A 12,529-nucleotide genomic window follows, 5' to 3' on the forward strand; every position below is an offset into this window, starting at 1 on the left:
CATGTTCCCCTTCCCTCTGCTTTTCATTCTTATCGGAGCCAGCGGAATATCAGAAAGTATTAAAGCTGTCAATTCACAGGATTCCAAGCAGAAGTTTCTGAAAATCACTGAATAGTTTTCTTTTTATTTTTACCTGCTCTTCTGCTTCCCAAGCCACCAAGTTTTACTGCACAACAAAAAAATGAAAAGGTTTATTGTACACAATAAAACTAAAGTCCCTTGCCCGACCCTTGGACAGGTACTACTTCTGAATAAAAATGGAAATCCTCGAAAAGTTACGAAGGTGGTTTAAAAAAAAAAAAATTCTATGCAGCAAAATTCCGATATATCTAATGGCAAAGCAGAGTGGGAGGAGTTGTGGGTGTCTCTTTCATACAGAAATGTCTGGACACATATATATGTGTTTGGGTTTTTCTTTTCTTTTTTTTTTTAAAAATGTTTTCTGTAGAGTGGGAAATCTCTGTCAAGTCCTAATATTCAGTGGGAATATCTTTTGGAAGTTGAAAAACTTTAAACGAATATTGCCCATTCAGTAAGCCTCTGTCTTCCTTGATCTAAGCTGAATGAATAAAGCTGATGAGGGTCATTTTTAAGACCTGTTTTAAGTAACTTTGAACAGTAGTAAATCTGAGGAGTTATCTTAGATGCATTCCTTAGGAAAATTAACTTTCCATCTAAGTCAATAAGCCTTCTGTTGCTTTGCTGACTCTGAAGCTGGGAAGGCTGTTAACATGATTTTGTTGGCTAAAACTAATTGAGGTGTGTTCTGATATCACAACGTGCCCCAGCACCAGCCTCTTTGCACAGCTGATAAAGTATTTGGAGGAGGCACCCAGTGAAGTATGAATTACCTTAGATAAACTCACAGGAGCTCTATTTTTGGGGGTTTTTTTTCAGGACAAAAATACATACACATTGTCAGTAGCTAGCAGGGTACAGAAAAATTCGTAAAGATTTTAGAATTAAGTTGTTCATGTTTTTAATAAAGTTCTTTTAAAGAATTTTTACCACCACTGGAACATTCAGGAATGTTTCTATCAAGGAAGAGAAATTAGTAAATTAATGGTATCTGGATTTTACATGACTTTTTTTTTAAAAAAAGGATTATTTTTATAAAGTCATACTTGAGATATTTAAACATGAATAAATATTCTAATTATTTTAATCTTTATTTTAAGCTAGTAAAGAAAAACATAAATACTCCCTAATTTTCTCTTCACTGCTACAGTCTTTTGTTTCTCGACTATTTTCTAAAGGCCCGGATCTGGTTATCCTTTTAGCCATAGGACTTTTTATAACCTGAGAACTTCTGTTTGAGCCCTGAAAACCACCTTGGGTTACGTTTTGGGGAAAGCATTTAACTTTGTTAAGTAAGTTATTAATCAGAATCTATGTTTCTTTTCATTTAAAAAGTTCCTTGCCAACTGTGGAAGAAAAAAACCCCAACAAACCACCAACCAGTTTTTTCCCCTGCTGCTTTTAAAATAACTACTTATTGTGTTTGAAGATGGCTCAACCCAGCAATGTTTAGGCACGGAGAAATGTAGGCAGAATTCCCAGGGTGTTCAGGCTTGGAGCTTGGCAGGGGTGGGGACGGACGGACAGATGGACTGGACTGGGCAATTCTCAGTTTAATACTGCAGGAGGCTAATATATATGACATGTAATCACTTCTGAGGATAAGTTCTGACTGAATAACCTTGTGTGTGGTAATCTGCTAGTATTCAGCTGAGGAAAACAGTTGAAATAATAGGCTTCACTGCTGGCTTTTTATTTTATCTGTATATGTGGGTTTATTGTTTCTTTAAGATGATATGAAGTGGAAAGCGTTAAACCTCACCAGAAAACTGCCCATGCATCTTACAAACATGTACTACTATCTACCTCACCTTCGAGAATACGAAGATGCCATTTTTCCAAATGTTATTTTTGGGCAACAGAGAACCGGAGGTAGGAAATAAAATTTGGCTTTTATTTTCTATATGTTTGTATTTTATATTAAGTTCTGGCAATGAAGCATAACTCAAAGTTCAGAGTGGGTTTTCTCCCTAAACTTTATAATGTTGTCAAACTGAAAAAATTTTAATGGGGATGGCAAAAGCACTTTTACCACTCGCATCCCAATTTCAAGTCTTTACCCCAAAGTATGCTGATAAACCTCTTCAAATATCAACAAAAATAGCCATAATTGAAAAACAATATTATTTTTGGTTTTAGCCATATATTCATATGGCTAAGATGCGTTAGCTGACCTTTTTTTCTCACAAAATTAGCATGAATGTGGAAGCAAAGGAAAATTTATAATGCACTCAGTTTTGCTAAAGTTAGAAGCAAATGGAAAGGTGATGTGATCATTTAGAGGATATTAATAAATCTTCAATGTAACTTTTTCATCCACATGAGAAATCAGCTGACGTGCACAAATTATAATGAATTCCAATGAACTCTAATACAAATTATAAAGTTACATCATCTCCTAACTGTCATGTGATAGGTAAAAAGAACATTGAAAAGCAGCAAGCAAACAAGGAACTAGTCAACCATTTTGCTGGGTTTTGTATTTTGTTGAAATTTTGACTTTTTTCTAGGGTCATTTTATATAAAGAAACATTGGCAGCGCTTTTGATTTAGCTAAAGAACCAACTTGGCCATGCCCGTGACAATGGATAACTTCCTACAGTCTTCTCACTAGTAGGTGTAGTTGTAGCAGTGTTATCTAGTGATGCAGTTCTCACTGGAGTTACCCATAGGTCAGGGTCAGTCAAAAATGATTTGCCAGAGACCCTTAGAAAACCACGTACATTCACAAGCAAGGAAAAAAAAAAAAAAAAAAAAAAAGGAGGAAGGAAAGTAATAAGTAATACCAGAATGCTCCATGTTTATTTTTCATTTATTTGCACATGAAAATCACAATAGCAAGACCGCACTTTAACAAGTACAGGTTGACCTTCAGCGTGTAAAACCAAACAAAACCCCAGTGGTTGAGCAGGTTATGTGCTGGGAAGGAACGTTGGAACTTCAGCATTTTTGAGGTGACGCTGGCACGGATGATGAAGTCTGGAGCAAGTCACTAACTGCACCTGCTCCTTTCCTTCAAAGTCTGCTGCTTCCTTACCAGCCTCATGAGGCTTTGGTCAATAGGAATCTTCTGCAAGGACTAAGAATTCCACAGGTTTACTGAGCTGTATTAGGTCACTGATTTAGGTAATGCCCATACCAATGAATAAAGACATCCTGCTTACAACCTGCTTACAATCTAATGATGTAATATAGCACAGGTTTGCTACTAGTGGAGTCTTTGCCAGAGGCGATTTCAGTTCCTTTCTTAATAACAATAGCATGTAAGTTCCTTTCTTCTTCTTATTGATAATATCAAAGCCATGGATTCCTATCAATTACACCACTGAGACTTTTTTTTTGGTTTGGTTTTTTTTTTTTTTTTTGAGTTACACAGCACTCGCCTCCTGTGAGAACTTGCTGGTTAAGCAGTGTTGGTTTAACTCTTACTACCAAGATCTCTGATTCCATACCAAGAGCTAGCGCTAATTTTGCAATACCCACTTTTGAAACTAAGTAGCAGATAACCTACATGTTTGCCAGAGGTAGTACTATCTCCAGGTTCTCAAGTATATCCGGTCTACACAGCTATTAACACAGACACAGGTCTCTAACCTAAACTTAGGTGGAGGTATCTCCTCTTCCATGTAGTAAGGCAAATACTATCGCAGTCACCAAGTAAACCAGCGAATATTCATGGTTATAATTATTTTCTAACACGACAGTCCCATTCAGGTGTTCTCATGGTCACATCAAATCAAAATTAAAATGTAATTTCAGTTTCCCTTTACCTGAGGTGAAATTATGTGGCTTGTGGACTTCTTTCTTTGCAGTCTCACTGGTGATGGGTATTCCTACTGTGAAAAGGGAAAAACAACATTATCTGATTAGTACGCTGCATTCCCTGTTATACGAACTTCCTGAAGAACAAAAGAATGACTGCGTAATAATCATCTTTGTAGCAGAGGTAAGTTTGCGTGGAAAGGTGCGGTATGCTGATAAAAAGGCAATATAGAAATTTGTATCTTAGTGTCATGGCATAGGAGATGCTGCAAAATGCTTCAGCCAGGCCTTTGGGAGGAATTTCTTCAGGGCTGGAGGAGATGGTGAGCAATTAGTGCCTCATTCTTCATATGTGGAAAAAACCCCCATAACTCAGATGACTGAAGGGGAAAAAGTCTTATTACATTTACAAACAGAGCTGTTGCAGTCAGATTTTCAAGTAAAACCATAAGAACTCATTATTTATCTCTGAAAGTAAAGTACTCCAAGAATGGAAAGTAAATCTTCCACAGAAAAGTTCCACAGAACCTGGAAAAAGTAAACTTAGTCTAACAAAAGTACAGATTATTTATCTGCCATTTTGACATCATATATCTTGCAAAGTACCTTGGCATGCTGGAGCCTTGCCCTCTGCATGCATATTGCCATTTCTTGTGAAAAAGAAAACTGTTCAGACATGAACGTTCCGTGTTTAGGAAAGTAAACAGTGCTCAAGGTAAAGTCTTACGGGTAAATTATTTTTTTCTCATTCCAAAATGTCTTGATTACATTGGAAAAAGGCTACCAAAGGGAATTGGTGAAAGTTACTTGCAGGTAAGAAGACTGTGCAATTATTCAATTGCACTTAATATTTATTCTTCATATTTCTTTGTCCTTCCATAAACAACATTAAATTTCATACACATATCCATTAACAGTTTGCTTTTTTTGTTCGATCATCGCTTACAGCAGCTTTTGCAACTGTCATGCTGTCAAACAGAACATAGTTCACTTTACTGAGTTAGGTCATGACTTCACTTCTCTGTTTGGATCACTGCAATAAGTAGATAGGCCCAGTTTTACTGGTTGTAGTTCCTCTTGAGCTTACTTTTCAGGAGCTGAACTTATTTTACAGTTGCGTATTTCCCCCTGAAGAGCCCTGGCAGTGATGAGCTTTGCCTTGCTGCCATTCAGCAAAACCTTCTCTTACAGGGCTTCAGAGACGTCTTGGAGTTTTTAAGGGTTAATTTGTGAGTAGTACAGTTTCCCCCGGTGGACAGTCCTAAAGTGGCACTTTCAACAAAGAGTAGCTTGGGTTGTAGTAGCAGTCCATTTCAGCTAATTTAGGATTAAATTGTAATTGTTGTGAGAGCCAGTCTCTCCCCTTCCTCCTGTCCCCAAAGCCACGTGCTGGCACCTTCCAGTTCTCAGGCACGCAGGTTGATCATGCTGATAGGAGAAGTGATAAGAACACGTAATTATGAGAGGAGGGCAGGTTTGTTTGCTGATCACAAATCTACACCTTCCTTTTTCCCCAGAAAGCTTCAGCAGATCAAGTTAGATGTTTACATCATGGGTTAACTCAGAGTAACTTACTGACTGAAAGTGAGCCGGAAAGTTGTTGGTATTTTTTTTTACCACAAATCACATCTTTTTTACATATTACAAAATTTAAGCTATAGCTGGTAACAATTATTGGTGGATTTAAAAGAAAAATCTGAACTGCTAAGAGAGTTATCGCTTTGGAAATCACATCCATAAAACTTAGCACTGTTTAATGTCATTAACAGATGTTTTCCACGCTAAAACTGTTATTTTTATGGAACAGCAATAATGAAGAAGTATGTCCTCAAAATTTCCAGACTAAGAGCCATAAGTTTGTTATATTAGGAAGAAACTTTAAATAAAAATTTTAAGTATTGCTAGCTTTAGAAGATTTCGCTTAGGTGACTTTTCTCAACAGCCTCAGGCCTCTCTTGTGATTTTTGGATGATTAACCTGAGACGGCTGTTTTTACTGACAGTTACAGGACTCTGCTTTTCTAGCATAACTGAAAGCTGAAAGTGGAACAGAATTTTGTGCAGAAAATGGCTTGGCCTCCTGCCGGAGCAGTGAAAAAACCCAAAATGCAGAAACCATTGCTAAAGATCGTTCAGTTCTACTTTCAATTACATTGAAAGTTCAGTTGCCTTGAAAACCTCATACCGTCCTTTAGTAGAAATGCTGTTATAACATATTGCTTTTGTTTGGAATGAAAAGAATTAGAGACTAAAAATGAAGTGTTTGCATGTAAATATTCCCTGCAAAATGTTGCTTAATACAAAAATGGGTGACTTGAAATGAAACTCCCCCTCTTTTCTTCAGGTGAATGCAGAATATGTTAACAGCGTTGCAGAAAGTGTTAAAACCAGGTAAGTCCTATAAAGTGTAACACCAAACAGCTAGTAAACATGTTTTGAGCTTTTATGGAAAGAACTGGAGCATTTCAGCAATAAATTACAACTCTACCGTACTGAAATGGAACTGCTAAGAAATGAGGGAAAGGCGTGCTCTTAATATGTGTATCGTAACACACTGTGAAATTGAGAACAGAAAGATGGATATCAGTTTATTTTCCTTTTCTTATTTCATAAATAATGCTTTAACTAATCAGGCGAGGTCTCAGCTTAAGCCTTTGATAAATATTTACTTGAACTGAAGTCTTTTTCCCATGAAATTAATGATGCAATTCAAGGTACCTGAGACTACGTGTATTAGGTCCCCACTGACTTCACAGCCCTGCAATGTAGTCTGCTGTCTGTCGTGGTTTCTGGGTGGCTTTGTTTCCTCGTTTGCCTCTGTTTCACGAAGGCAATGGAATTTGGACAGCAATTGGACTATATTTATAATGTTAAATACTATTATATGATGGGAAACATGAGATGGGTATCCTTTGCTGTGCCAAATTAATGTAAGAGCTATCAAATGAAGGCTTGGTTCCCACTGCAGTTTTGCTTGCTATCATCTTTCTTTCCCGTAGATGTTTACAGCATTGTGTGCATGTTAAAAACCTTAGAGCAGCTTGTGATGCACTTAATTTTTAATGTTAGTGTTTTTTCATTAATTATAGAAAATGGGGAACTCAGTTCTGAGAACATCTATTAAAAACTGAAGAATAGAGGGGTTTTCAAGTATTCTGGAGGAAAAGGGAGACTTGATCCCCAAAGTTGATTACACATTTTTTCGGTGACTTTGAAAATGGAAAATGTAATCCTTGGAGCAGAAACTAGACCTAGACACCCTGTACCACTCCAGGCCAGTATCATTTTGGCTAGACTGTAGAATTAGAATTAGAGCAAGCGTAAGGAAGCTAGGTGCTCTCATGCAAGGGGAATAGTTGTGTGTAGGTCAACACAACACAATAGTTGTGTGTAGTGGATTTGGTTGTGAATTACTGCTGCGTTTTGGCAGCCATCTCAGGATTGCGAGTAAACATCTATAGATGCAGGAGGGGCAGGATTTCTGAGACACACTTCAGTGTTTTCTGTGACTTTGATGAGTTACAGTCCTGCCTGTTCTGATGGTTGTCAAAGACCCCTTCTTGGTTCCTAATTTGCATTCTATGTGACTTAGTTTCTTTGCTGGAGTTGTGAATTCCACTTATGGAAGAACAGACCTAACTCTGGGGAGCTGCTGTCTGTGGTTGCCCTCAAAAGTCTTTTTGAGGAACGGGGTCTCACTAAGCTTCTCTTCACAGTTTCCCCCAAGAAATCCAGTCTGGAGTCCTAGAGGTTATTTCTCCACCTGCTTCTTATTATCCAGATCTTTCCAACCTGAAGAAAACATTTGGGGATTCGGAGGACAGAGTAAGGTAAGATAGCTTTATAAAACCTAAGAACTTCTGCTAAGAGTATGAAGTGGAAAATGCTGCAAAAGTCAGCGTCATTTGAGCTGATAATGTTTTTGTATTTCAGACCTAATGGACCTCAAGTGTACTTTTTAAAAACTTATTACACAAGGGGATCTTGAGAAAAGCTATGCTGCACATCAGCTTCAGGGTGAGAGCCAAGGCTTCTCCTTTGGGTCTTGACTCTAGGCATGCCACAGGTTTTAAACCAGATGGATAATGCCAAGGGGTGACAGGCTAGATGGTATGGTCATATATATATATGAAAATGTTTTACATGACAGATAAGGAAGAGGCTCTGTGAAGACACAAAAGAAACCCCATGCGGCCCCTTAGCTAACTAGTAACAGCTACTGTGGGTTTAATTAATGGTCTAACTTTTGGTGATCATGGACTTTTTATGCTACTGTTAATAATATATCCTAACCGGTGATTTCATTCACTCGTGTGCCACAAATTCACCGAGACAGAGACTACAACCTAACAAAATTACTTAATTGTAAGTGATTTTCTTTTGATAACAAGAACTAATTTATCAGAAGCTACCCCAACAATGCAGCAAGAGAGCTGCCGTACTGAGAGTTTAGGTTGAAGGAAATCAGCAAGTGTATGTATGCATGTATATTGGTTTATAGATAAACCAACTATCTTTCAGAGCATAGACGAGTTTACATACTTATACTTAAGTTTCAGATTTGATTAGATTTGAATCAGATACACTTTTATGTTAATTCAATACAGATAAATGGTTCTCTGGTCTTTTAGCATTGATTATCAAACATCAGCTTCATCCTCTTGTAAAATAAAAGACTGTGCTTTGTAGAAAAAAGTCTGTGTTTACATTTAAACCGGAAGAAGTAGTTTATTGACCTGTTTTCTGTGCTGCTCATCAGTAAAAGCACTTAATTTTAGATCTTCAAATAATCATTGTGTGTTGATCTCTACTGTTTATAATATAATGAATAGAATCTTTAAGTCATTTGACATGAATATACTTCTTAGACATTTTGTTTCAGGCTGCATTGATACAGATTAAAAATTTTTGCTTAGTTAACATTAACTTTTATAGGAAAATCAAATTATTTACAAATGTTTACACTGATTATAGAGGAATTTTTATTCACTTAACAATGAGTTAGAATACTCAACCTTACAATTTTACTGTAGAGGAAAAAACTGCAGAGCATTAGAAGTGCTTTTATTAGAGAAATAACCCTTGCAACCCCCCAAAAAAGCTTATCAGAATTTGCTGCTTATGTTTAGGTGGAGAACTAAACAGAATTTGGATTATAGCTTTTTAATGCTATATGCCCAACATAAGGGAACATTTTATTTACAGGTATGTTCACGTTATCATTAAGTAGCTGCAATACATCTATACTGATTATTAGCTTTGGCAATTTTAATTTGTTTCAAAGGCCTCAATAAAAACAGCAATCTATTGTCATTCTCTGTGTATTTTGCCTGTGCTCTTTACAAGCATCCGAATATTTCTGTATTTATATACCTGTTGCAGCCAGGTGCTATTTGATTAAACCCATCTGTACCTTCCTGTCATTTTTGAGGTTGAATAACAAGGTAACTGAAGCATGAAACCTGTATTTGATTAGGTTAAAGTCAAAAGTTTGATGTGTTTTCATTTGGTGCAGCAAGGCAGAATAGTGGTGGGAGGTCCAGGTTATAGCTCATGTCACAGTGAACCAAAAAACCCTTACAGACAGTGATACTGGAGACAAGGTTGAACTGCAGGTTGGTACAGATCCTAAATTCTCCAGAGGATTTAGAGTGTTAGACTTAGGTTTAGCCATCATTCTAGATTTGTGCTAATTTGCACTCCATAAAGATGGCAATCACCACCAGAGATTCCCAAAATTTATCATGACTGTTCAATAATGAAACAGACCTATAAAATTTCACGTAGCTCACGAATGTCAACAGTTTTAAAAAGAGTTTGGAACAGCATTTTGCTTAGTTCTTAAAGTTTTCCTGGGTCTTCTCCTGCTTGAACAGGCCCCGGACTCTGTGTCGCGTAAGTACATCACAAGATTCCCAGAAGCAGAAGAGAAGACCGCAGGAGCAGGCATCTCATACCATTCTTGTCAGCATTTAACACAAATGCCTTTGAGCTGGGCTACTCAAGAGTCTACTCTCTGTTCTCAAATTTGGCATAGGCGCTCAGGAGACAGGTGGACAAAGAGAAGTGTTGTCTACTGAACACTTTAGGTTTACTGGAGAATTTTCCTGTGACTTTCATATATATATTTTAAGAACTCTAGCCAAGTTTACGAAGTGCACTAGAGCACTGAGGCATGGGAAACACGGTGAAAGCAAATGTTAAGCATAATGCCAGACGCTTAATGTCCCTTTCTGTTATAAAGTTCTCCAAGCATTCATGTTTGCATGGAAATGACTTATGTATTTGCGCTTTTAAAGAAATTTGAGAATATGTGTTTTCTCATCTGGGACATTAATATAAGGACTGAACTGCATCATTCAGAGCAAAGCCTGGATTGTGATGGTCTGGTGATAGTTATGGCTGCATTCAGAATTTTCTTAGAAAGGAGCTATGCTTTCCTCATATCCTTATCTAGTATATCCACTTCTTCATGTGTGTGTCCAGCCTGCAGCTGCTTCTCTAGCACAGATGCTGGTTGGCCCAGAAAATTCTCCATAGAGTACAGCTGAAAAGAAGGAAGACATGCTGCCATAAAGATAGTTATCATCTACCTCCATTTGGAAGCCTTATACTGAAGGAAAGCAAATAACCTAAAAATCCCTTTCCTCAGCCTGATGCAAAGATTTGCCTCAGAAATCTGAGGGAAAATTTGAAATAGATTAGATTTTATTTACTGTTTTGTCAGAAATAGTATCATTTGGGTGACCAATACTAACTTCTGAGTTTTGAGAGAAGATAAGCATACATAATTAGTCTTGATGTCTACAGAACAGTTGATGTCATGAGTCAGGCAAGATCTTTGCTGAATAAACACATAAACGCTCATGCTAGGATATTGCTGAATCAGGATTTAAGCAAGTAACTTTGTGAAGTCCATTGAAGCTAATGGGGTTACACTGGATGAACCTTACCCACTGATCAAACATAATCTTTGAAGACAGACAACAAATCCCATCAGTCATCTCATCTTTTCTACTTGAGGCATCTCTTCTACTTTGCCTTTCTTTTTTCTTTTTTTTTTTTTTTTTCCCCTTTTTTTTTCCCCCTGAACCAGCCTCTGCTCCTTTCAGGCTTTTTTGTGAAGTTTTCTTAATCAGTAAAAAACTAAGAGAACTTTGAAATACTTGTTTCCACTTTTACTGTACTTCCTGGAGTCCACCAGAGCTCCTTGAGACATTTGTAATAACATCAGAGACAAGATAATGGCATCTTAACATAATGATAAAAGCAGGCATTCAAATCCCAACCTAGTAGTGAGGACATGCATATTTTTCTTTGTGTCCCTGTAGACTTAGTTCATTCTGAAGGAATTAAACATTTCAAATCTGAAAGCATCTTTGAGAAACTCAGGTACAGCAGTTTTTGGGAAGAGTTTTCTATTAGCAGTCAGATGAACTAAAAATAAAACATTAAATAAATCTTTTGGTTATCTTCAGTTAAAATCTGTTATAAACTTTAAATTTAGTTCTATGCTTTTTTTCACCTCATGAGTTTTTTCCTTGTGGAGGCTGGGGGAGCTTTGTATATTTATATATAACAAATGTATATACTGGTAATACATATTGCCAGCAGCACTTATCTTTACACCATTATTACAGTTTCTCTAGTGGTTTTAAGGCCTGAGCAATAGCTCAGTGAAGTCATTAGGACTCTTTATATTGATTTTTTTTTTCTTCCCTCCCTACTAGACTCTAGGTCAAGCCTGTTACTTGACCTAGAGTTCCTCAAAGGAATAACTTACATGAAAGTGCATTTTTAGCTGAAATTTTCTTTATGCTCGTACAAAAAAAAAAAAAGGATCTTTAGGGAATGAACTATTGCAGGTTTGTTTTCTGTGGAAAATGAGAGAATAAGATTTTTCAGCTTAAGTCTTCACATATTCACCGAACGGTGATTCAAAATATTAAAATACCCTAATATAATTTAGAAAGGAAGATACTTTCCTGTCTGATGCCTACACTTGCATTGTATGCTACCACTTTTTTGTTGCTTCTTCATTTTTACTTCTCTTAGATAGATAACCCACATAAGAAGAACGAATGGAAACCCATTTATTGTCTGTCATTTAGGGAATTTACATAGCCTTGCTATTGTGCATGTATCTTTTTTCATCTCGAAGCACTGATGAGTGAAGGGAAATTAGCTGCGATCAGGTGTTCTGCTGGCCTTCTCGTGGCAATGGGGCAAATGGACTAAACAGTTCATATCTTAAACTTCCTGATCCAGCTGTGTACAGCCACTGCATAATCTCCTTTGGTCAATAAGAGCATATGAAAAACAAGTGGCTGTTAAGCTGAAGCCAGAAAAATTCAAATTAGAATTTGGGTACCACGTACTAAATGTTCAGGGTAATTACGCATAGTATAACCCACTGGAAGAGAACTGGTACTGAAATCTCTAAGCAATGACAGATGCTCTTCAAGACGATGTGCTTTAGTTGAACACAAATTACGGGGCTCAGTACAGGGTTAAATAAAAAACTTTTAAGGTTCTGCGCTACATAGGGTATCAAACTACATTCTCCAATATTCACTTTTAACTGTCGGCTTCAGAAAAGACTGTTTCAGACTTCTCACTATGCAAAACTACTTTCAGTTCATAACCACACTCACACGCACTTTGCATCACAGCCTCTGTATTTTTTCATC

The 12,529-nt window shown here is 37.0% G+C and overlaps 1 protein-coding gene across 1 annotated transcript in view; it reads left to right on the forward strand.

Moving 5' to 3' along the window:
• Positions 1-12,529, forward strand: part of MGAT4D (MGAT4 family member D) — a 37,129-nt gene that overhangs the window by 12,919 nt on the left and 11,681 nt on the right. The window contains exons 3-7 of the mRNA XM_054824290.1: positions 1,810-1,950; positions 3,891-4,024; positions 6,184-6,230; positions 7,556-7,669; positions 8,969-9,044. Coding sequence (XP_054680265.1) covers positions 1,810-1,950; positions 3,891-4,024; positions 6,184-6,230; positions 7,556-7,669; positions 8,969-9,044 — 512 coding nt within the window. The remainder of the gene's footprint in view (positions 1-1,809; positions 1,951-3,890; positions 4,025-6,183; positions 6,231-7,555; positions 7,670-8,968; positions 9,045-12,529) is intronic.

This window comes from Grus americana, chromosome 4 (assembly GCF_028858705.1).
Source record: "Grus americana isolate bGruAme1 chromosome 4, bGruAme1.mat, whole genome shotgun sequence".
NCBI lineage: Eukaryota > Metazoa > Chordata > Aves > Gruiformes > Gruidae > Grus > Grus americana.